Here is a 23,639-nt window from a genome sequence, read left to right on the forward strand (position 1 = left end):
CCCTTTGTCATGCGGACAAAGCATGGGAATAGAAAACAGTAAACAGTAAAACCAGTGTCGATCATACTGTAGTCTACAGCGACAGTCGAGAATTACGATCAGATTTTTCATTCTCCCCCTCTCTCTTCCAGCGCACTTGATCCAAGCGCACCGCCACCGTTTATGCCCGTAAAAAGCTAGGTGTACACGGGCCCTTTATTAAAAAGTAACAAAATCACATTGAGACAACTTAAAGTTGGTAAAGTAGGCTATACAGGTGCCTGTCTGCGTGTTGCCTGACAGCCATCGCCGTATGCAATTAATGCCACAGCGCATCAAGTTAGGCTACTTCAGTGCATTATGCCAACAGCTGAGTCTTTTAACAAGGGATCCATGCAGAGCTGCAGGTGAAGGGATCGCCTCTCCCGATTAACCAGTTAACTTGATGCGCAATGGCAATAATTAAAAAGGAATAGCAGGTAGGCAGACACCTGTATGGCGTTTTACCTTGAGAGAGAGAGAGAGAGAGAGAGAGAATACGTGCGGCACACCATTTCTTTCCGCGAGCATTATTCATATTCTCTCATACCTTTGCTTTTGTTGACACAACTGGATGGATTTGATGTTTTTGGTATAAAAACAGCTTAGAATTTTGACTTTACGCCTGCCCCTGACCAGGCGTAGGATTTACGCCTAGTCTTAGTGAAAAGAACGCTAAGCCCAGTTGGTGCAACCGGCGTAACTGTTAGGTCGGACTTAGAACGCCAAGTTACGACCAGGCGCAGTTAAGACCAGGCTTACGCCCAGTTGGTGCAACCCAGCCCTGGTCTGAGCTGTCATCTGGGGCCGGCAGATGTCCTTCGGCGCTGCTGCTACGCTGTGTTATCTTCTTCTCCTGGGCCTTGTCCTTGGCACGAACAGATTGGTGACGTAGGACGTACATCACGTTGGATGTGAATAGTTTGACTCCAGCCTTATTTAGACAAAGTCCATCTGTCTTAAAAAGCTGCTTGCGGTTCCAGAAAATGTTAAAATTGTCAATAAAATGCACTGAGTGGTCAGGGCACACAGTTGAAAGCCATGTGTTCAGTGCTAACAGTCTAGTGAATCGCTCAGGTCCTCTTCTGATTGGTGGCAGAGGACCACTGATAAACACCTCAGCATTCAGTGAGCTGACCGTGTTCAGGAGATTCTTAAAGTCCTGTTTCAACATTTCAGACTCTTGTTTTACAACATCATTTGATCCGATGTGCAGAATGATGTTCTTTACAGTTGTGTGTGCAGCTGCAATTTCCAGGATTCTCTCTTCTAGGTCCGACACCATATCATTTGGATAGCAGAGTACTTTGGTATCAACACTAAACATGCTTTTCATATCTCTAACAGAACAGTCTCCAACAATCAGGTTTTCAGGCCCGGTCGTTAGCTTGGTTAGCCCGGTTGTTAGCTCTCTCTGTGGCTCTTGGCTTTCGGGCCTTACCTTGTTGTGTGAAGGCGCTATGCTATCTTGGTCATCAGAGGGAAATCCAGGGACTTGCATCAGTGGGGTAAACCGGTTCGACACTTGCACACTTGTTTGCTGTGGAAGTTTGTTGTTGTTACCTCTCTCCCTTGAAGTAATCCATTGCTGCGGCCTCCGAGGCGCGGGGGTTGAGGAGGCACCGTGCCTGAGTGATAACGCAGGCCAGCCATCCAGATCAGTCATCTCAAGGTGCTCGGCCCTTCCGGTTATCCGTCCTCCCTTTTCCAATCTCTTTGGCCTTCCACCAAGACGATTCCAGGGAGGGTTATCACTAACCTGGACACGGCCCTTTTGTTTCTTCATAGCCTTGTCGGTGCTAGTTAGCTGTGCGTTAGCTCGATCTTGTCCACTGTTTAAAGTCACTGATAGAGTGGTGTCGTTCCCACATAGTCCATTCACATCAATGTTCATTTCTATTCGATTCATTTTTGTTTCCAGTGCTGTAATCCTCTGTAGGAGTGCTTGATAGTCCTCGTTAGATAAGGGAGGCATCTTGCTGCTAATTAGCTTTAGCTGAGCGCCTCGCTTCCAGTCACCACAGGCTTGTCCTGTTGTTAGGCCCCCCCTCACGTTCTATTGAGAAGGTCGTAAAAGTGTCCAAAAATGCCTGTAGTATCTATAAAAGTAAAAATAAATTACAGTCCCTTTGATTTGTATGTATCCAGGACCTGCTGCTAAATTTATTATCGAGGAAAAATAAGAATGTAAGCAAAAAGTGCAAGAGGAGGAGAGAGCAAGCAGAAAAGCGTCTGCACAGTAGGAAAGCAGGAAGCAATCAGGATCATATAAGCACATTTAAGCTCAAAAAACTGTGTTTTGCCTTACAAAGTAAAATTTCCATGATCAAGGTTTTTTGATTATTGTGTCTGAACAATTATAGACAAGTTTGAAAACATTTGACACATGTTTTAGTGCTTTGGTATGCTACACTTTGAGCCTATACAGTTAGCACGATGTCAGCCCTAAACTGCTGCATCATGCCTATTATCCAAATTTCTGGGGTTGGGGTGATTTGTGCCAAAGGGCCTAGGTGAGTTATAAGTAAGTAAGTAAAATGTATTTAAAAAAGCACATTTATGACAGTTTGCACTGTCCAAAGTGCTGTACATAGTGCATTCAGTAGGTAAACAATGAAGGTAAAATAACAATAACCAAAATAAAAGACATAAAGCCCATACATCCACATAAACACAGATAGTAGTGCAGAGGTAAGATAGTTAATGGGGGGGAAACACCAGGGTGTACATATGGGTTTTGAGCCTTGATTTAAAGGCAGAAATGTAGGGGGAATCACATTTGTCAGGTGGCAGTTGGTTCCACAAGCACGGAGCAACTAGTGCAAAGTACAATTCTGAGAGTTGTGCCAGTGGCATGGCTGTATACGCTGGTCACCAAAAGAAAGTGATTGTCTACAGTAGCTCAGAAGAGAGTGACATCTCAATTCCACTTAACGACACCACTGATGAGAGTTCAGATGGCCAGAAAGATGATGATGGTGACTTTGTCATTGTGAGCTTTGCAGGTAAAACCATTAGATCTGCTAGGCCTTGTTTAAGAAAATTGTCCTTCAATCTTTGTCAACTATTTACTTTATTTACTTTAAATACACCTTAAATAAGTGATTGTCTAATGGATTTGTCTTGCATTACAGTTTATGAGATATATAGCAATGGCACAATTTACCCCATGGTATTCTCTCCAACTGCACAACTTACACCACACCGGGGGCAAGTTGTGCAACAAGACAACTTTTTTTCCGAAAGCTATATTTCTTTTCAACAGTTTATTCCAGATCCAAAGTTTTTATTGCCAGGGATGCACAACAACCTGAAATATATGTACATATTTGAGTTGGACACTTTACTGTCAAGGCCTCACTTTAAAGTCACTTTGAGTAAAAAGTTGCACAACTTAGGCCACTCTCCCCTATTTATTTTTAACCCTGTTAAATCAGGCCAGTAGTTTTCCATTTCTCTCTCTCTCCCACTGGCAGAGATAAATAAAAAACATGTGACAGCTTTGCTATCAACAATTATTCTCCTTTTCATGTCGTTTTAAATATCCACAGCCAATGCAAAATCAATGGAGATAGGGCTGACAGGTCCAGCACTGCGACACAGACACTGGAGCAAGTCGCTGCAGTTTCTCCCCACGGGCTGCGGGAGCGAAATGTTTGATGGGAAACGTCTTGCTGACAGGCGGAGCTGAGCGCTATTTGGGAGTTTAAACCCCGTGCCTTTGATGCGTTTCCCCAATTGGTTACGCAAAAGTCTGACATCATCGCTCAAAATTAAATTACGATCCATTCTTTTTGATTTTAATTTATGTTTAATCATTAGGCCGCCACAGTATATGCATTTAAGCAGAAATATACTTAATCAGAGTTAAACCCCTCTCCGGGAACCATCACCTTACCATGGTGGAGAGGTTTGTGTGCCCCTGTGAACCTGAGAGCTGTGTTGTCCGGAGCCTAGTGCTCCTGGTAGGGTCTCCCAAGGCAAAGTGGTCTCAGGTGAGGGGCCCGACTAAGAATGGTTCACAAAGACCTCATGGAACAACACAATAGAGGAAGAGTGACCCTGCCCGGAGGACGCCCGGGGCCCCCGTCTGGAGCCAGGCCCAGAAAGGGGGCCCGCCTGCGAGCGTCTGGTGGCCGGGTCTGCCACGGGGCCCGGCCGGGCACAGCCCGAATAAGCTACGTGGCAACACACTCCTCTGCAACTGATGGGCCCACCACTCATCAGAGGAGGCTGGCGGGAACTGGTGCGGGAGGTGGAGCGCTACCAATTAGATCTGGTGGGGCTTACCTCCACGCACAGTCTTGGCTCTGGAACCGTACTTCTGGACAGGGGTTGGACTCTATTCTTCTCTGGAGTTGCCCAAGGTGTGAGGCGCCGGGCCGGTGTGGGGATACTCACGAGCCCCCGGCTGGGCGCTACTACGTTAGAGTTTACCCCGGTGGACGAGAGGGTCGCCTCCCTACGCCTCCGGGTTGTGGGGGGGAAGACTCTGACTGTTGTCTGTGCATACGCACCGAACAGCAGTTCGGAGTATTCGGCCTTCTTGGAGACCCTGAACGGAGTCCTGCATGCTCCGGTAGGGGACTCCATAGTTCTGCTGGGAGACCTTAATGCGCACGTGGGCAATGATGGAGACACCTGGAGAGGCGTGATTGGGAGGAACGGCCTCCCCGATCTGAACCCGAGTGGTCGTTTGTTGTTAGACTTCTGTGCTGGTCATGGTTTGTCTATAACAAACACCATGTTCGAACATAAGGATGCTCATAAGTGTACATGGTACCAGAGCACCCTAGGCCGAAGGTCAATGATCGATTTCGTGATCGTATCATCTGATCTGAGGCCGCATGTTTTGGACACTCGGGTGAAGAGAGGGGCGGAGCTGTCAACTGATCACCATCTGGTTGTGAGTTGGGTCAAAGGATGGGGGAAGACTCTGGACAGACCTGGTAAGCCCAAACGAGTAGTGCGGGTGAACTGGGAACGTCTGGCGGAGGCCCCTGTTCAAGAGATCTTTAATTCGCACCTCCGGCAGAGCTTTTCTAGCATCCCTGTGGAGGTCGGAGGCATTGAACCCGAGTGGTCGATGTTCAAAACTTCCATTGCTGAAGCTGCAGCAGGCAGCTGTGGTCTCAAGGTCTTAGGTGCCTCAAGGGGCGGTAACCCTCGAACGCCGTGGTGGACCTCGGTGGTCAGGGAAGCCGTCCGACTGAAGAAGGAGTGCTTCCGGGATATGTTATCTTGGGGGACTCCTGAGGCAGTTGCAAGGTACCGACAGGCCCGAAGGGCTGCAGCCTCTGCCGTGACAGAGGCAAAGCAGCGGGTGTGGGAGAAGTTTGGAGAAACCATGGAGAAGGACTTTCGGTCGGCACCAAAGTGTTTCTGGAATACCGTCCGGCACCTCAGGAGGGGGAAGCGGGGAACCATCCAAGCTGTGTACAGTAAGGATGGGACGCTGTTGACCTCAACTGAGGAGGTAGTCGGTCGGTGGAAGGAGCACTTTGAGGAACTCCTGAATCCGACTAACACGCCCTCTATGTTGGAGGCAGAGCTGGAGGCTGATGGGGGGATCATCGTCAATTTCCCTGGTGGAAGTCACTGAGGTAGTCAAACAACTCCACAGTGGCAAAGCCCCGGGGGTTGATGAGATCCGTCCAGAAATGCTGAAAGCAATGGGTGTGGAGGGGCTGTCTTGGATGACACGCCTCTTCAACATTGCGTGGAAGTCGGGTACAATGCCGAAGGAGTGGCAGACCGGGGTGGTGGTTCCTATTTTCAAAAAGGGGGACCAGAGAGTGTGTTCCAACTACCGGGGTATCACACTTCTCAGCCTCCCCGGCAAAGTCTACTCCAAGGTGCTGGAAAGGAGGGTTCGGCCGATAGTCGAACCTCAGATTGAAGAGGAACAATGCAGATTCCGTCCTGGCCGTGGAACAACGGACCAGCTCTTCACTCTCGCAAGGATCCTAGAGGGAGCTTGGGAGTTTGCTCATACAGTCTACATGTGTTTTGTAGATCTGGAGAAGGCTTATGACCGGGTTCCCCGGAGATACTGTGGGGGGTGCTGCGGGAGTATGGGGTGAGGGGGTCCCTTCTCAGGGCCATCCAATATCTGTACACTCAAAGCAAGAGCTGTGTCCGGGTTCTCGGTAGTAAGTCGGACCCGTTTCCGGTGGGGGTTGGCCTCCGCCAGGGCTGCGCTTTATCACCAATCCTGTAATATTCATGGACAGGATATCAAGGCGTAGTCGTGGTGGGGAGGGGTTGCAGTTTGGTGGGCTGAGGATCTCATCTCTGCTGTTTGTGGATGATGTGGTTCTGATGGCATCATCGGCCTGTGACCTTCAGCTCTCATTGGATCGGTTCGCAGCCGAGTGTGAAGTGGTTGGGATGAGGATCAGCACCTCTAAATCTGAGGCCATGGTGCTCAGCAGGAAACTGATGGATTGTCTACTACAGGTAGGGAATGAGTCCTTACCCCAAGTGAAGGAGTTCAAGTACCTCGGGGTCTTGTTTGCGAGTGAGGGAACAATGGAGCGTGAGATTGGCCGGAGAATCGGAGCAGCAGGGGTGCTTTTGCACTCGTTTTACCGCACTGTTGTGACGAAAAGAGAGCTGAGTCGTAAGGCAAAGCTTTCGATCTACCGGTCGATCTTTGTTCCTACCCTCACCTATGGTCATGAAGGCTGGGTAATGACCGAAAGAACGAGATCGCGGGTACAAGCAGCCAAAATGGGCTTTCTCAGGAGGGTGGCTGGCGTCTCCCTTAGAGATAGGGTGAGAAGCTCAGTCATTCGTGAGGAACTCGGGGCAGAGCCGCTACTCCTTTGCATTGAAAGGAGCCAATTGAGGTGGTTCGGGCATCTGGTAAGGATGCCCCCAGGGCGCCTCCCTAGGGAGGTGTTCCAGGAGCGTCCAGCTGGAAGGAGGCCTCGGGGAAGACCCAGGACTAGGTGGAGAGATTATGTCTCCACGCTGGCCTGGGAACGCCTCGGGATCCCCCAGTCAGAGCTGGTTGATGTGGCCCGGGAAAGAGAAGTGTGGGGCTCCCTGCTCAAGCTGCTGCCCCCACGACCCGATTTCGGATAAGTGGTTGAAGATGATGATGATGATGATGAGAGTTAAACCTCCACTTATCTGAACCCTTGACAGAGAAATAATTTGGATGTTTAACTCTCATGTATAGATTTATTTAAAAGTGAACACAAACTTGAGTCACATAAGATCTTGGTGAAGTGATATCTTTTTACCATTAAGATTAAATCATAGGCTTATTTCCAGTGATCTAAATGGTCTGGGAATTGTATTTTACATGTAGGCCTAGTCTCGCAAAGCCAGACCAAAACTACAACAAGTAGTATGACGTTACACATCATAATAGAGTTCATCATATCCATCTTTACAATAATAATAAGGGGTCTTTTATTAGACCTTTAACTGTCTTTGGGCCGATCATATTCGTTATGTTTAGGGAGAAATACTAAACCTCCTTTATTTGGATTTGTAAATTATTTTTTATCACTTAAAAGTAGGTTTTCTAGTAAAATAACAAGAAAGATAAAGATTTGTGGTGAATGGGGAAATATCTCGTTTCTTGTTTTGAAAATGCCCCTCGCTTTAAAGTGTTTACTCGTCTTTGTGTTGTGTTCTGCTTCTAATCGGTTGTAGTATGTGTAGCTCTTCTAAGAATATGTTTCTAGTAGGCCTTCAAAATAAAACTAGAAAACGAACTGCATCCGCAACAAAGACGCTACGTCCTACGCCACATGCAAGTCGAGCCAACTCGGAGCTGTCCAGCTGCTGTCAGGCTTTTTCGTCACTCCACCGACTGCACTCGGCCACTCTCGTCTACTTTCCAGACGAGCCGAAACGGGGGTCGAACGAGCCTAATAGCGTGGGAGAGGCAGCAGTTGTTCCACGGCAGTCTGTTGCGTCTAGTGTGAACATGTTGTTACAAGGCAGCCAAACTAGTCAGCTAGTCCATTAAAAACATTGTGTTGGTTTCATTCCTGCAGAAGCTAACTCTAGAAACCTTTTAGCGATGGTTTGAGATAGACGAGATTCTCAGAAACATGCTTCCGCTCTGCTCTCTACAGATGTTCTTTGAAGCATGGTGTTCATTCACAGCAGGTGGATTTCATTAGCTCGTTCTAAGGCAGACCGTAGAACCATCTGGAGAAATAAAGCAAGTGTCTTCTCTCTGCTCTGTAAATAAACAGTACTCTTAGATTAAGGCGAGACACCCCAGGTGAATAGGGATTTTTTTTAAACTTATAGATATCATCATGAAACTTTGCCAGTTGATTACTGACACTAACACAATAATTTTTTGTATTACATGTTTTCTTTAATATTTTATTAAATATGCAAATATGGCAATATTTAACCAATTTTGGGTCATTTTTTGAGAAAAAAAACGAGATGTTGGATAAAGCCAGAGTTAAAATCTCTATTTTATTTTAACCACATATTAGTTTCTAAAGTTTTTACACAACAGATTTTGGATACAGCCTTTTTTCATTTAATAAATCAAAAAATACTATGTACATGTCTTAGAAATGCATTTTAGGCATGTTTTTAGGAGGAAAATGTATCATAAATCAGACAATTAACAATATATTAACAAATCCTTGTGTACAAACCTGTAAAATAGTGCTATGAATGATTATGGAAAGTTTGGTTGATGTCAGTGGTCTAGAAGTTGAGATATTTTTCTCAGAGTATTGGAAAAAGCTCATTTTGAGAAAACGGCCGTTAAAGATAAAAACGTGAATTCGGCTGATAATTACTGATTATAGCTAGAGTAATTTATTGAATTAGGCTACACCCCTCAATGCCATATAGGCCTACCACTGCTTAACATATAAACCATAGCATAGTAACATTTACATCCACATGCTAATTTAAACGTGATTCATTCATTATTAGCCACTGTCTGTCAACCTGCTCCGGAGTCGGCACAGACGCTCTCTCTCCCCACCATCTCCCCTCTGATCCTCTCACAGTCTGTGTCTCTCCGACGTGATCGGCGTGATTTACATGTCAAATGGCGATCATGTAATGTCCGTAGCCAATTGATTAAGTATTTTTTTTTGTTGGTTTGGCATATTTTCGACGTTTTTCCCATTTTATTTTGTGATTTTCGAGCTACCCGCGGCTAGCATCACGTGATGCCATTTAGCGAATCACATCGTCAGAAATGTGCATTAGCCAATGAGGTCGCGTTCCTAGCATTGAATCCCTCCTCACACTTTCACGATTGGTTACTAATACAAAGGAAATGACCATATTTGGATCCGATAACGTTGTTCTTGAGATTCAGAGCTTTCCAAACAGTACCATGGTTATTATGATTCATACAGCGGTCGCTGTATGTTACGTTAAAATGCTCACTTTTGACGAACTTAGGAGCAAAATACAGACTAAAGCAGTCAAAGTTTAGTCAAATAAACACCTAAAACGTATATTTTGGACCTTTTATCCATACTAGTATGAAAGAAGACATGTTATGGAAGCTAAATAGACACAAATCTCAAAATTGACCAGTGCTTAAAAAACAATGTTTTTGCCTGCCGTGTCTCGCCTTAAACAAAAAGGGATTATGATTGCATATGAATGTATTTGTCCCATCTCTATCCCTGTACAGACTGTTCCATACCAGAGCATAATCAGTGGTGGGCTGAAGCCTGGCAGGACCATCACTATCCAGGGGACTGTTCAACCCAACGCCACAAGGTCTGACTTGTATAGCCTGTTTCTGGAATTGACTGTGAAAGCAACATTATACATGATGAACAGCACACCCCTGATGACTGTTATGTGTACATAGAGCAGTTAAGAAAAATAGAATACAATGAAAGTCAACGGACAGAGAACACCATACAGCAATACAATAATAGCAAGTGATTGCAGGTTTCAACCAGAGAAGAATTTAAATGGCTTTTTGTAAATTTGGTTGGAATATCAACTGACTCTGCATGCCAGGTGGTAGCCCATTCCTGCCACCTTGATTTACACAGACAACATACATATCCTAGACCCTTTATATGGAACCACTTGACCCTTTATTGGAATCACGTGAGGTTTAATTGGGACCCTTATCTTTATCTTGGTTCTAGTGACATTTATAATATCTAATAATTATTGCAGTGGCAGTGGAAGACGGCCACACAGACTTATATCATGCGCATCGCAGGATTTCCTGCATGGTTGTTTTACTGGGGGTTTACGAAGGCATAAGAGCCCAAGCAAGTAATCTGCAAGCCGATTTAATGGGCTGTTTATAGCCTAGCTCAGAATAATCATCAAAAGTTGGCTGATTACGCAGATGTAAACACTTATTTTTCGCTCATAAAAAGCCTTTGTTTTACATACTAATGTCCTTGCACTATTTATCCAGCATAGCGCACTCTGACTCATTACTATAATTTGCCTATAATTTATATAAGGTTTCTAGTCATGTTTTGCATTCCTGCATACAGCTTGATTGTGTGCTCTGAAAACTGCAGACGTTTGTGTCCTCCCTTGCACTGAACAAAGCAGACAACTTGCTCCTCCTGTTGCTTCTGACAGCAACTGCTCCGGTCAGGACCAGGCTAAACATAAAGAAAGGGGCAGTTTACACGCTGGAAACGCAACAGTTTTCCCCTTTACGTTTTTTAAAAGTTTCCACGTTCAGACGCAATTGATTTGAAGACTTCACTCGTGCACATGGTTTCGGAGAAACTACTTAGCCTAGTAGATAGCTCTTCCGGTACAATTAGATGCATAAAACCCATAAAACCTTACTGTAACCGAAAATGAATGCCACTAAGCGGTTGGTGTAAGCTTAGGGTTACAAGTATTGCAAATGACAAGCTTTCTGTCTTCTTATTTCACCGCGTTGAACTCGTGAAAACAGAATACATGCTGTTAGAGACTGGAGCACTGCAGAGCTGTGAAGGGGCTGTGTGAGTGGCTACCTTCCTGTTAGGCCTACTTCAACATAAAAGTGAAGTTTGTCCAGTGAAATGCTTTTATTGTGAAACCGCAGGCTTAATGCTCTGTTTGGTTTAACAATAACTTAACTGCTGCACGCTGATCTATGGATAGTGTTTTTTAATGTATAAAGCCATATCCCTGGCATCACTGGTGGTGACACAAGTTAAATTTGCTACAAAAACCGTCAGAGCACAAATCTTTCCCCAGCCAAAGTGGCGGATTGTCTCAATAACTTACTTATCACTTAGACTAAATGTACCCGCATTTGGAGAGTTATATTTGAGCCCTGCACGATACTCTCCGCTGATCACAGTGATGGTGCCGCGGAGACACCGTGCATGTCTTCTCACTTTATGCGTGTGGGTATAATGACAGCAAATGTAATAGACTACGCATGTGTGAAGTGGAGCCGTGACGTCAGCGTTACCAGAGAGACCGGTTACGCTAGTTTACAAGATACCGAAACAGTTGTGTTTTCAAAAGATTCCTCCCTAGGAGGTGGTATCAGTAGTTTGCGTTTTCAAGCCTGCGTTTGCTGTTGTCATGTGAATGATAGGCATCGTTACGGTTTTTAGTGTAAACAGTCCCTAAATCTCCATGGTAACTCATGTACCTCTGCTTTTCTCCAACTGAATCATGACTAAAGCAGGCCAGTATAACCTAAATATCCCGGCTCAATCCCCTCTCTTGGTTGGAGCCCCCTGGTCTGGCTTGAATGGCTCAACTGTATTAGGGTTAGGAAACCACTTGAGGTCTACCCCTGAAACACACATCCAGCATCTACTGCGCGTCTGCGTCTGAATTTTTTTTTTTTCAGCGACTGTGTTAACACACTACAGCTGAGAGGTTGCATGTGTGGTCGACAACAGTAAGAGGGACGCAGCAGTAACAGACCCAGATGCGCTCCAGAGGTAGACGCAGGATGTGTGTCCTGGGCTTTAATATGGAGATGACGCTTGTATCAGCCTGGCTTTTTTAGGTGGTCTTGGATTTTACTTCAGCTACGTTGATGGAATCCTATGCCAGGCTGCAGTGATAAAAATTTTCAGCTACCACCAGTGGAACACTAACAGTGTATGAAGGAGCCAGATTTCCCTGAATTTGAGCTGGCCTGATTATCTCTGTGGATAGATGTGGCTTTCTGTGACAGAGACCTAGTCATATGAGTTGACAATGTTTCCACAGTAGCAATAGGAATGATGAGACAGCATGTGGATTTAGTACACAGTTCCTGATGTGGGAGCAACCTCTCTGCAGTCACCCTGGAGCCAAAGCTTAACTAGTTCTATTGAGAACTGATGATTTACAGTAAATAGAAATGTTTCACAACATCAGGTCACATGGTATACTGAACAGCAAAACCACATCATCAAAAGAGGGACTCTGAACTGTTGAACCTCCACTCTGACCGCAGCTCTAATGTGTTCAGTTATGAAGCAATTCAAATGTACTAGCATGGCAATAAAGGAATACATAATGCAGGATAAGGATTGTGTCCATGCCAAGACTGCATGAATCTGGTTGTGTGAAACATGTCTTAATTACATTTTTCTTTGGTAGTGTTAGTTCTCTTAAAGATGTAGTCCACCGCATTAACATCTAGCTTATTATCTTTTAAGTTCCTGTCTATGTAATAGTGGGTTAAACGATAGTGATTGAGCATATGACCCACTGATGAAAGCTCTTGTATTTGCTGCTTTGCCCTGTTATACTATCAGAGGGGCTATGTCGTATTAACCGCGCTGCAGCGGTGCAATCTTTTACTCAGGACGTGGGAGCTTCAGACTGTCTGTTATGATAGCGAGGTTGGACCCAAAAGCAGTACGGACACCAGGGGCCTATTGCATAAAACTAGGATAAGGGATTAACCTAGGATATTTCGGTTATCCTGGCTTGCGTTAGCCATGATCCGGTTGCATAAAAGCAGAGGGACATAAATTACCCTGGAGATTTATCCTTTACGTTTAGCCTGGTCCCGACCAGGCTAAACGTAAAGGATAAACTTATTCTGTTGCCTGATTGGCTCAGTCAGCTGTCACTCCGATCTGAAATCAAGGTGTTTAACAGTTATTCCATTATCTTCTTTTCATTAGCCTGTTTTAAGGTATCACATAAAAGACTGCATTGTCATTTAGTTAAATAGTCCTTCTTTTTTATTTATTTAACCTGAACCATTTTTAATTAACTTAATTACAATTAGATTAAGATGCAATTATATAAATTATAATAATTGATGTTCAATATTGCAGGCTATATTTATACAATTGATTATCGATGGCAGATGACGTTGCAAGTGTGGGTCAAATAAATTCACTTTGTACTTATCACTATATCGAGGTGCATCTAAAACAAAATTCAATATCAATGAAACATTCCTTTTTTCTGTAATTGAATTCAAAAAGTGAAACTTAAATATATTCTAGAAATTCATTAAACATGGAGTGAAATTAATCTAGAATAAACATACTTTTCAGAAGGTCGACATTTCTGTATTATAAATCCTTTTTCTGATTGGTTGTATGTGACATTCTAATATTTTGAGATACTGGATTTTTTATTCCATGATCAATCAATCATCCAAAAAAAGGCCTGACATATTTCACTTTGTGTAATGAATCTATGAAAGTTTAACTTTTTGAATGGACTTTCCATGATATTACATTTTTTAGATGCACCTGCAGACTGCTCACTGTCAACTATTTTATCATAAAACAATGCAGGGACATCAAAAACAGTTAGCAGAGAATACATCTCCTGTATGAAATGAACTGCCCCCTCACTTACGGTTTAAACTAGCAAGGCATTGTGGGAAAATGGGCCGTCTTTTCCATTTTTCCATCAGTAAATCTGTGTTCGATCTTTGGGTCTACTTCTGAAAGCTGTGGGCTGGCACTTAACAGAATTACTTACACCTGGCTTGACAAAGCAGCCCCTTTACATCCTGGATTGGCGTTTATGCAACTGACTAATCCAAAGTGCCCAGGCTAGACTTTGTCAAGGCTGGCTTTATCAATCATCCTGGATGTCTTTATTCCACTTTTATGCAATAGGCCCCAGGTAGTCAGTTAAGAACAATGTTTATTTAGGCTGGCAGGCCGGCAGGCAGGACACTGGACGGCTGAATGGCGTGGCGAGCAGAGGCAAGTGGATATCCGGAAACCCGCAGGCAGGCGAGCAGGTAAGGTGAACAGCGGAGGTAACTGGCACGGAAGAAAACAGGAACAGAGTTAGGACAAAACTCAAACTGGAGCGAGAAAGAAAACAATAAACAAAGATATCCGGATCTAGGATCATACCGCTCTGGAACGTAGTATACTCTGGCGCTGAATGACTGGAGTCCACAGGCTTAAGTAGAGAGACATTGATTAGCCAAACGATCCACACCTTTGGGCAATCAGCCCAGGAGTGCTGCCACGCCCACATGCCAACAGAGACAGACAAGAGAAAAACACATATAGAGAAGGAGGAGAGACTGCCAAGCCGTGAGTCATGACAGTACCCCCCCCTCAATGACCGCCTCCAGGAGGTCTACCAGGCTTATCTAGGTGTTTGGCATAGAACTCCCGGAGGAGTGTGGGGTCCAAGATGAGGCCCCTGGCGATCCAGCTCCTCTCCTCTGGCCCATAACCCTCCCAGTCCACCAAGTACTGGTAGCCCCTCCCTCTGCGCCGAACGTCCATCACCCGGCTGACCGTGAAGGCCGGGTGACCATCAATGAGACGGGGGGGTGGTGGGGCGACGGTAGGCGGGCACAACTCACTGGATGAGACTGGCTTCAGTTGGGAGACGTGAAACGTTGGGTGTATCCTGAGAGACCGGGGAAGCTTAAGGCGAATAGCAGCAGGGTTAATGACACTATCGACCTCGAATGGGCCAATAAATCGGGGAGATAGTTTCTTGGATTCACCACTAAGAGGGATGTCCCTGGAGTTAAGCCAAACCTTTTGGCCAGGTACGTACACTGGAGCTGGGATTCGCCGCCTATCGGCCAACCTCTGATTCTGCTCCCTAGTTCGTAGGAGGGCCGCTCTGGAATCCCTCCAGATCCTGCGGATCCTACGCAGGTTGTGCTGAACTGAAGGCACGGCGATCTCGATCTCCTGAGTGGGGAAGAGAGGTGGTAAGTAGCCCAGAGAAGCTTCGAAAGGTGTCATACCTGTAGCTGCCGACGTCAGGGAGTTGTGAGAGTATTCTACCCAGGTGAGATGGGAGCTCCACGAAGCTGGGTTGTGAGCACAGACGCATCTCAGAACCGTCTCCAGGTCCTGATTAGCCCTCTCAGTCTGGCCATTGGACTGGGGATGATGGCCGGAGGAAAGACTGACGGAGGCCCCCAACGCCTGGCAAAACGCTTTCCAAACTTGAGAGGTGAACTGAGGCCCTCGATCCGAGACAATGTCCAGGGGGATCCCGTGGATCCGAAAAACATGATTAACCACCAGCTCAGCAGTCTCCGCAGCCGAGGGTAGTTTGGGAAGGGCCACGAAATGCACCGCCTTGGAAAAACGATCTACAATGGTAAGAATGGTGTCATTACCTTCGGACGGTGGTAATCCAGTTACGAAGTCCAGAGCTATGTGCGACCACGGGCGACCAGGCACAGGGAGCGGATGCAGGAGCCCGGCTGGGGGGCGATGAGTCGACTTGCCACGAGCGCAGATGGTACACGCCTTCACATATTTGCGCGTGTCGGCAGCGACGGACGGCCACCAGAAGTGGCGTTGAATCAGGGCCAGGGTACGGGAAACTCCAGGATGACAGGCGAAACGTGAAGTGTGACCCCACTTCAGCACCTGAGGACGAACAGGAACAGGTACAAACAGACAACCCGGAGGCCCACCCCCAGGACCGGGGTCCCCTTGGAGAGCCCCCTTAACCACGGACTCAATCTCCCACGTCAGAGAGCCCACCTGGCAGGACTGGGGAAGAATTGTATCCGGAACTGAGGGACTGCCGTTATCAGGGTTAAACTGTCTGGAAAGGGCATCAGGTTTAACATTCTTGCTACCAGGTCTAAACGTGAGGTTAAAGTTAAACCGACCAAAAAACAGAGCCCAACGTGCTTGGCGTGAGTTTAACCGTTTAGCAGTCTGAATGTAAGCCAGGTTCTTGTGATCTGTCCATACCGTAAACGGAGACGCCGCACCCTCCAGCCAGTGACGCCACTCCTCCAGAGCCAGCTTAACGGCTAGCAACTCTCTGTTGCCGACATCGTAGTTCCTCTCCGCAGGAGACAGCTTCTTGGAGAAGAAGGCACAGGGATGAAGCTTGTTGTCTCCTTCGGCTCTCTGCGACAACACAGCTCCCACACCAAGATCCGAAGCGTCCACCTCGACGATGAACTGACGAGCTGGGTCGGGCTGCACCAGGATGGGAGCTGAGGAGAAGCGTCTCTTCAGCTCGCAGAACGCATCCTCGGCTGCAGGCGACCAGACAAATGGAACAGACGGAGAGGTTAGCTTAGTGAGTGGTGCTACTACCTGGCTGTAGTTCCTCACGAACCGTCTGTAGAAGTTGGCGAAGCCCAAGAATCTCTGGAGCTGCTTCCGTGAGCCAGGCTGCGGCCATTCCGTAACTGCCTGGACCTTGGCTGGGTCGGCCCGCACCTGTCCGCACTCCAGGATGTACCCCAGGAACGACACTGAGGAAACATGGAACTCACACTTCTCTTGTTTAACAAATAGCTTATTCTCCAACAACCTCTGGAGGACCTGGCACACGTGTACAACGTGCTCCTCAATGTTGCGGGAAAAAATCAGGATATCATCAAGGTAGACAAACACAGAGTGGTTCAAGTAGTCCCTAAGCACGTCATTTGTCAGGGCTTGGAAAACTGCTGGGGCATTGGTGAGACCAAAAGGCATGACCAGGTACTCGAAGTGACCCAAAGGGGTGTTAAACGCAGTCTTCCACTCGTCCCCCTCCCTGATGCGGACCAAATGATAGGCGTTGCGTAAATCCAACTTAGAAAAAACAGTAGCCCCATGGAGTGGATCAAAAGCAGGGTTAATCAGTGGCAGGGGATATTTGTTCTTTACCGTAATATTGTTCAAACCCCGAAAGTCAATACATGGTCTCAGAGTCTTATCCTTCTTAGCCACAAAGAAAAAACCAGCTCCTAATGGAGAGGAGGAAGAGCGGATAATACCTGAGTCCAACGAATCCGTGATGTATTTCTCCATGGACTCGCGTTCCGGAGCCGAGATATTGTAGAGCCGGCTGGTGGGATAGGTGGCGCCAGGCAGCAGGTCGATGGCGCAGTCGTAAGGTCTGTGAGGAGGTAAGGATAAGGCCCGGTGCTTGCTGAACACCTCGGCCAGGTTGTGATGCTCCCGAGGAACAGAGGACAAGTCAGGGGGTTCTGGTGAGGCGACACACTCCTTAACGGAACTTGGGGGCTGCGCTGATCTGAGACATGTAGCATGGCAGAAAGAGCTCCAACTAGCTATCTTCCCAGTGGCCCAGTCAATCACAGGGTTATGTACCTGTAGCCACGGAAGCCCGAGCACTAAGGGAGCATGTGTGGAGGGCATAACATGGAACGTTATCCTCTCTCTGTGGTTGCCAGCCAACAGGAGAGGCAACTGCTGCGTTTGCTCGGAAATAAGGGCCAACACCTCACCATTGAGTGCATTAACTTTGAGCGGTGGAACAATGGGATTAGTGACTATCTGACAGTGCTTCACAAAACTAGCGTCAAGTATATTAGAGTCAGAACCTGAATCAACTAGGGCCGTAAGTTGATAAGTATTCCCGTTAAGGAAAATACTAGCTTCAATGTTAATGCGTCTTCGGGGCAAACAGGGCAATACTGTGCTACTCACCAGAACCCCGTCTGCGACTGGTGAGGGCTTGGGTTTAACCGGCGGGAGCACCTAGCCCGTTGATGTCCAGGTTCTCCACAGTAGAGGCACAATCTACCCTCGAATCTCCTATTCCGTTCGGAAGGCGCGAGTCGGTTCCGACCCAACTGCATGGGCTCCTCTGTAGACGACGGAGGAAGAGCAGGAAACACAGGCGACTCACTGGTGCGATGGCTGGAGGCATATCCAGCGTCAGCTGAAGAGGAATGAAAAGGTCCAAGAGAGCGACCGCTCCTTTCCCTACGACGCTCTCGGAGGCGATTGTCCAGTCTAATAGCTAGAGCTATGAGTTCATCTAAATCAGCTGACTCATCTCGCACAGCTAACTCATCTTTAACGGAATCAACTAATCCGTTGAGAAAAACCCCCTGTAACGCCTCGTCGTTCCACCCCGTCTCCACTGCTAATGCCCTAAACTCCACCGAATATTCTGCAACACTGCGAGACCCCTGTCGTAGTTGAAGTAGGCGCTTAGTAGCGTCCCTACCCCGCACCGGGTGGTCAAAAACCTTCTTCATTTCAGCTACGAAGCTAGGAAACGAAAAACATACGGCGGACTGCCTCTCCCACACTGCAGACGCCCAAGTCAAAGCATGTCCAGAGAGTAAGCCTATGACGTAACTAATCTTGGCTCGGTCCGAGGCATACGAGCTGGGTTGTTGTTCAAAAACTAAAGAGCACTGGAGGAGAAACGACTTGCATACCCCAAAACTCCCGGCATAGCGCTCCGGTGCGGAGACACGAGGCTCTCGGGCAGGCAGAGTAACAGGTGCTGCACCTGGGTCGGGTTGACCAGGATCTAGATGCGTGACGACTCCGTGGAGCTGTCCTCCCAACGCTGCCACGTTCGCGGTGAGTACCTTCAGCGAGGAGATAACGTCTCGGAGAGCCACTTCATGTTGTCCCACAAGAGTGCCTTGCGCTCCCAACGCTTGGTGTAGCCTGTCCGTATCCGCTGGGTCCATGTTGGCCAGAGTATTCTGTTATGATAGCTCGAGGTTGGACCCAAAAGCAGTACGGACACCAGGTAGTCAGTTAAGAACAATGTTTATTTAGGCTGGCAGGCCGGCAGGCAGGACACTGGACGGCTGAATGGCGTGGCGAGCAGAGGCAAGTGGATATCCGGAAACCCGCAGGCAGGCGAGCAGGTAAGGTGAAAAGCGGAGGTAACTGGCACGGAAGAAAACAGGAACAGAGTTAGGACAAAACTCAAACTGGAGCGAGAAAGAAAACAATAAACAAAGATATCCGGATCTAGGATCATACCGCTCTGGAACGTAGTATACTCTGGCGCTGAATGACTGGAGTCCACAGGCTTAAGTAGAGAGACATTGATTAGCCAAACGATCCACACCTTTGGGCAATCAGCCCAGGAGTGCTGCCACGCCCACATGCCAACAGAAACAGACAAGAGAAAAACACATATAGAGAAGGAGGAGAGACTGCCAAGCCGTGAGTCATGACACTGTCTGCATTCCGGTACATCTTAGTTTTAAAATTTTGTTTTTATCTTAATATACAGTCTTTGGTTCGTATAAGACAGGGGTCGGCAACCCAAAATGTTGAAAGAGCCATATTGGACCAAAAAAACAAAAAACAAATATGTCTGGAGCCGCAAAAAATTAAAAGCCTTACATAAGCCTTATAATGAAGGCAACACATGCTGTATGTATCTATATTAGCCTACTATCAAAATGACTAAGTTGGCTACAAATACATTATGAGCCTTCACAATTAAATGTTTTTTTCCCCGCAGCGCATCCTAGAGAATGACGCACCATGTGACTACTCTGTTGTACGATGCCGCCTCAAGTTTAACTTCATTACAATATTAATGAATTATTTTTCATTGCTTTGATGAAATTAAAGAAATGCAATAAAGAAATCAGATTTTTTATGTCGTTTTTATTTTGAGGATTCGAAAACAACAACAACAAAATGGAACGTGCATAACGTGCCCCTTATCTGGGCAACAAACGGAGTGTAATAAAACGCAGCCTGCATTTATAAAAATAAAACAGCAGCCTTTTGAAAAGGTAAAGTATATAAAATCAAATTAAGACAGTTTAGTTTGATTTCTGTGCAAATGCCAAGCAAGTCAGTGCAAGGGTAAAACGCAGCAGCATCCTCTTCACTTTTGACACGCAACCAACGCAGCTATATCCTCGGACCTGAGCAACAAAACACAATAATGTCCCTAAGTGTCATTCCAAATATACACTGACAAAAATCAGAAATCACTTTATAAAAAAAAGCCACTTTGTTACTAAATATGTGCCTATGACAGGATTGTGTTCTTACCCGTTTAATGTGACTTCTGTTTTCGGACATCACCTGTCAGCTTCTCAACATCGGGCATGTAAAATGTAACTTTAATCTTGACGCAGGACTGCAAGCTGTCATCTGTGAGGCGGGTGCGATATTTTGATTTGATGTAGTTCATGTTTGAGAAGATCTGCTCGCACAGGTATGTTGATCCAAATATGGATAATACTCCAAATGCATATAACTTCATGTTCCTGTAACTGTCAGGAAGAGCATTCCATGTGTCATAGACAAGTTTCTCGGGTGTTGGGAGGCTTTCCATTTCGCTCCATTTGTGGCTTTGGGCAAGCTGGGCTTTCTGGCGAATGACGTCTTCAAGCTCGGCTGTCAGATGTTTGAATTTGGACACCCATAAATCTTTGTCGGCTATATCAGCCATTTCCATTTCAAGGTCAGCCTGATTTACTCCTGGGAATGTGCTCAACAAGGATGGGTCAATCTCCAGGGGTGTGACAGGGAAAGACAGTGTCATTTTTTCCTTTCGGAACTCACAAAATCTGCTCCCAAATGCAGTCTCCAGGGAGCCACCAGGGCAGCGCCAAAGAGCCGCATGCGGCTCCAGAGCCGCGGGTTGCCGACCCCTGGTATAAGACATGGTCCTAGGTCCCACATTTTCAAAATTTATGTAAAGTTCTTTCTGCACGATGTGTGTGCTACCATGTCTGAAGTTCCCGGTTTTTCACGTGCAATCGAACGCAGCAGGCATGCCTTGGCGAGTTCTCTCACTTCAGACACAACTGTTGAGAGCAATTATTCTTGCTATATAATATATAATAATACTACACTTATGGATCTGAGATGGCGCTAGATGACTCGCTGCTTGAAGACCGCAGTGCATTAATGTGGTGACGTAGGGACGAGGGAGGGGACTGCTAACTGCAGTAACTGACAGGATGTTAGCTAAACTGACCATTCAAATCCAACTGCGCAGGATAAATCATGCACGATCTGGAAGACCAAGCAGGGTTATTTTTTTAAATTGAGCAGTGATGGAAGAATTCGTTTTTTTTATAGAGCTTCATGGCTTGTTTGTATTATGATTGAAGTGGTTTTAATGTGCTCAGTTTGTGGTGGACTGATGCAGACAAATTGAAGCAGCAGAGGTCAAGGTTTCCTGACATTTTGCCCCAAGTTAGGGTCAAGCTTTAAAATATCTGGAACTTACAGTCAAAGACTTGAAGACTTAAAGAACTGATTTTGCCGGGCAAGTTGTAGCATTAACGCAAGAGGCCCTGTCTCATGTTGGACTCACACTTTCCTGTGTGTTTTCCTCTCAGATTCCATGTGAATTTGAGCCATCAGTCTGGTATCGCTCTGCATTACAATCCACGGTTTGACGAGAACATTGTGGTTCGTAACACCAAGCAGGCAGAGCAGTGGGGCGCGGAGGAACGCGGAGGAGGGATGCCCTTCCGTCGAGGACAAGCTTTCACGGTACGCATACAGGAATCATCTGATCTGACTGATTCACACAACAGTTCCCATGCTTAAGGGCATTCCAAGTGATTTTAATCCAGAACACTATTTGTCAAAAGCAGCTAAAATCCACTTTCCATCCGCTACCTGTCCATCCTGTGTGCACGCTAGGGTTGCCGCGGTGTGGACATTTTCATACCGAGTAATACACGTGCGTCAACACCGGTGTTACCGGTAACACCACCAGACAGGGTCTTAAAAAAATAAATTATTAGGCTTCACCGCAGATTTCAAGAGAAGACGGTCCGTCGGCTCTGTAGGCGCTTACTTTGATCTTAAACATTAGATCGCGCAATTTATTCTTGAACAAAACAAATGCTTAGTGTTTGTAGATCATTTGGTTAAATTATTATGTTTTCTGAGTAGCTTTATTATAACTTAGAATTTAGAGTAGCCTTAGACATACTAGTTATTTATTTAGCCGAATGAACTGCCGCCGTCACGCAAAATTGAACCAATTGGCTTTTATGTATATTTTTTTTTAATAGGCATATGCCTAGACTATCCTGTGTTGCTCGGTGTTGAGGCTCCCACCGGTGTGAGCCTCAACACCGAGCAACACCGGTAACACCTACTACCGCGGCAACCCTATTGCACGCTCAACAAAAGTAGTTTTTTTACACACAGCCACAGCTCTGCTAACGGTGATCTTAAAGCCTGGCCCAGAGCTAGCAGCTGCCCTGAATGTCATGGATCGATGTTACTAAATTAATGAAAAACTTATTTTTAGCAGAGGGTCTTTGAAATATGTGCTTATGAATTCCCCCCTTTTTCTTTCAGTTGACTTTCTGTTGTGAGAGTCACTCCTTCAGGATTGTGGCCAATGGGATGCAGACATCCAACTACAGGCATCGGTTCTCTCCCATCAAACGCATTACCAGCCTGGAGATAGGAGGGGACATCAGTCTGACCTCTGTCACGCTGTAAAGATCCAGGACCTGTAGCTTCTCTCAACATCTTAACAACCTGCTTTCACTGTTTTCAGGGGAGGGAATTCCAGATACTATAGTTTTGCGTCTTGTGTATTCATTACTTTTTTGATTTTTCTTTGCTATACATGTCTTAATTTCCTCAAAGCATTAAATGGAGGTCTTGTATTAAATGTTTGTCATTAAGATCATAAGTCGGGTTGTCTGTAGGCATTTTGTTAATTCAAATAGTCACTGAGGTGCAAGCATGCAAGATAAGTTAACAGCAAATTACAAAAACATACAAGCTCCTTGATTTCACTGAACAATGACTGAATGTGACTAACAAAGTCAAAATATAATTTGATAGTAACTTGCAGTGTAATTATTATTTCTTTTTGAATGATAAAAATTGAAAGGAAGTGTGGCAACATGTGCTATGGTGTCTTGAATTCTGGTCTCCTGGTACCTGATGAGATAAAAAGCACTAAAATGAACAATTAAACAACTGTAGATTGACAGTTTCCCATGATAAGCCTTTGCTTTATGTTTAATTTAATCTATTCTAGACTTCATGCAGAAGTTTAATATTCAGAGTTTAGAATTTAGTCATGGGCTAACTGTAATTTGTAAAACATCATTGACATTCTCTGATATTGCAGATGTTTCAATATTCAGCCTCTGGAGGTGCTCTTGTAGTGGCATTGTTGATCAATCCACTACTTTGGTCCAGAATGAAATATCTCCTCACTATTTCTAGTGAGATGGCTGATGTGTTTCACAGTGGATGAATCCTGATGGCTTTGGCGACTTTTCCTTAAGTGCCATCAACAGAACAACATGTAAATGTGTCTGACACGCTATTCACCTGAATGCTAATGACATCAACTTAAGCTTGACTTAGGGTTTAATGTGTTATACAACTGCTACTGAGCAAATGTTAAAATGGAGGATTTTGGTGTCTTCATTTATCTTGTGATTTGCATACATGGAAACAGACACTGTGTGTGTAGTTAAATCTTCAACTACACCATATATTACACAAGGGTTTAAAGGGAGACTATGCAGG

At 45.8% G+C, this 23,639-nt stretch overlaps 1 protein-coding gene across 1 annotated transcript in view; it reads left to right on the plus strand.

Annotated features, from left to right (window-relative positions):
• The window catches only part of LOC307270991 (galectin-9-like), a 50,804-nt gene extending 27,752 nt beyond the window's left edge, over positions 1 to 23,052 (plus strand). The window contains exons 6-8 of the mRNA XM_080053546.1: positions 9,665 to 9,753; positions 21,464 to 21,620; positions 22,443 to 23,052. Of these exons, the coding sequence (XP_079909672.1) occupies positions 9,665 to 9,753; positions 21,464 to 21,620; positions 22,443 to 22,589 (393 nt within the window). The 3' untranslated portion in view covers positions 22,590 to 23,052. The remainder of the gene's footprint in view (positions 1 to 9,664; positions 9,754 to 21,463; positions 21,621 to 22,442) is intronic.
• Positions 23,053 to 23,639: the final 587 nt, after the last annotated feature.

This window comes from Ammodytes marinus, assembly GCF_949987685.1.
Source record: "Ammodytes marinus genome assembly, chromosome: 3".
NCBI classification, from domain to species: domain Eukaryota; kingdom Metazoa; phylum Chordata; class Actinopteri; order Uranoscopiformes; family Ammodytidae; genus Ammodytes; species Ammodytes marinus.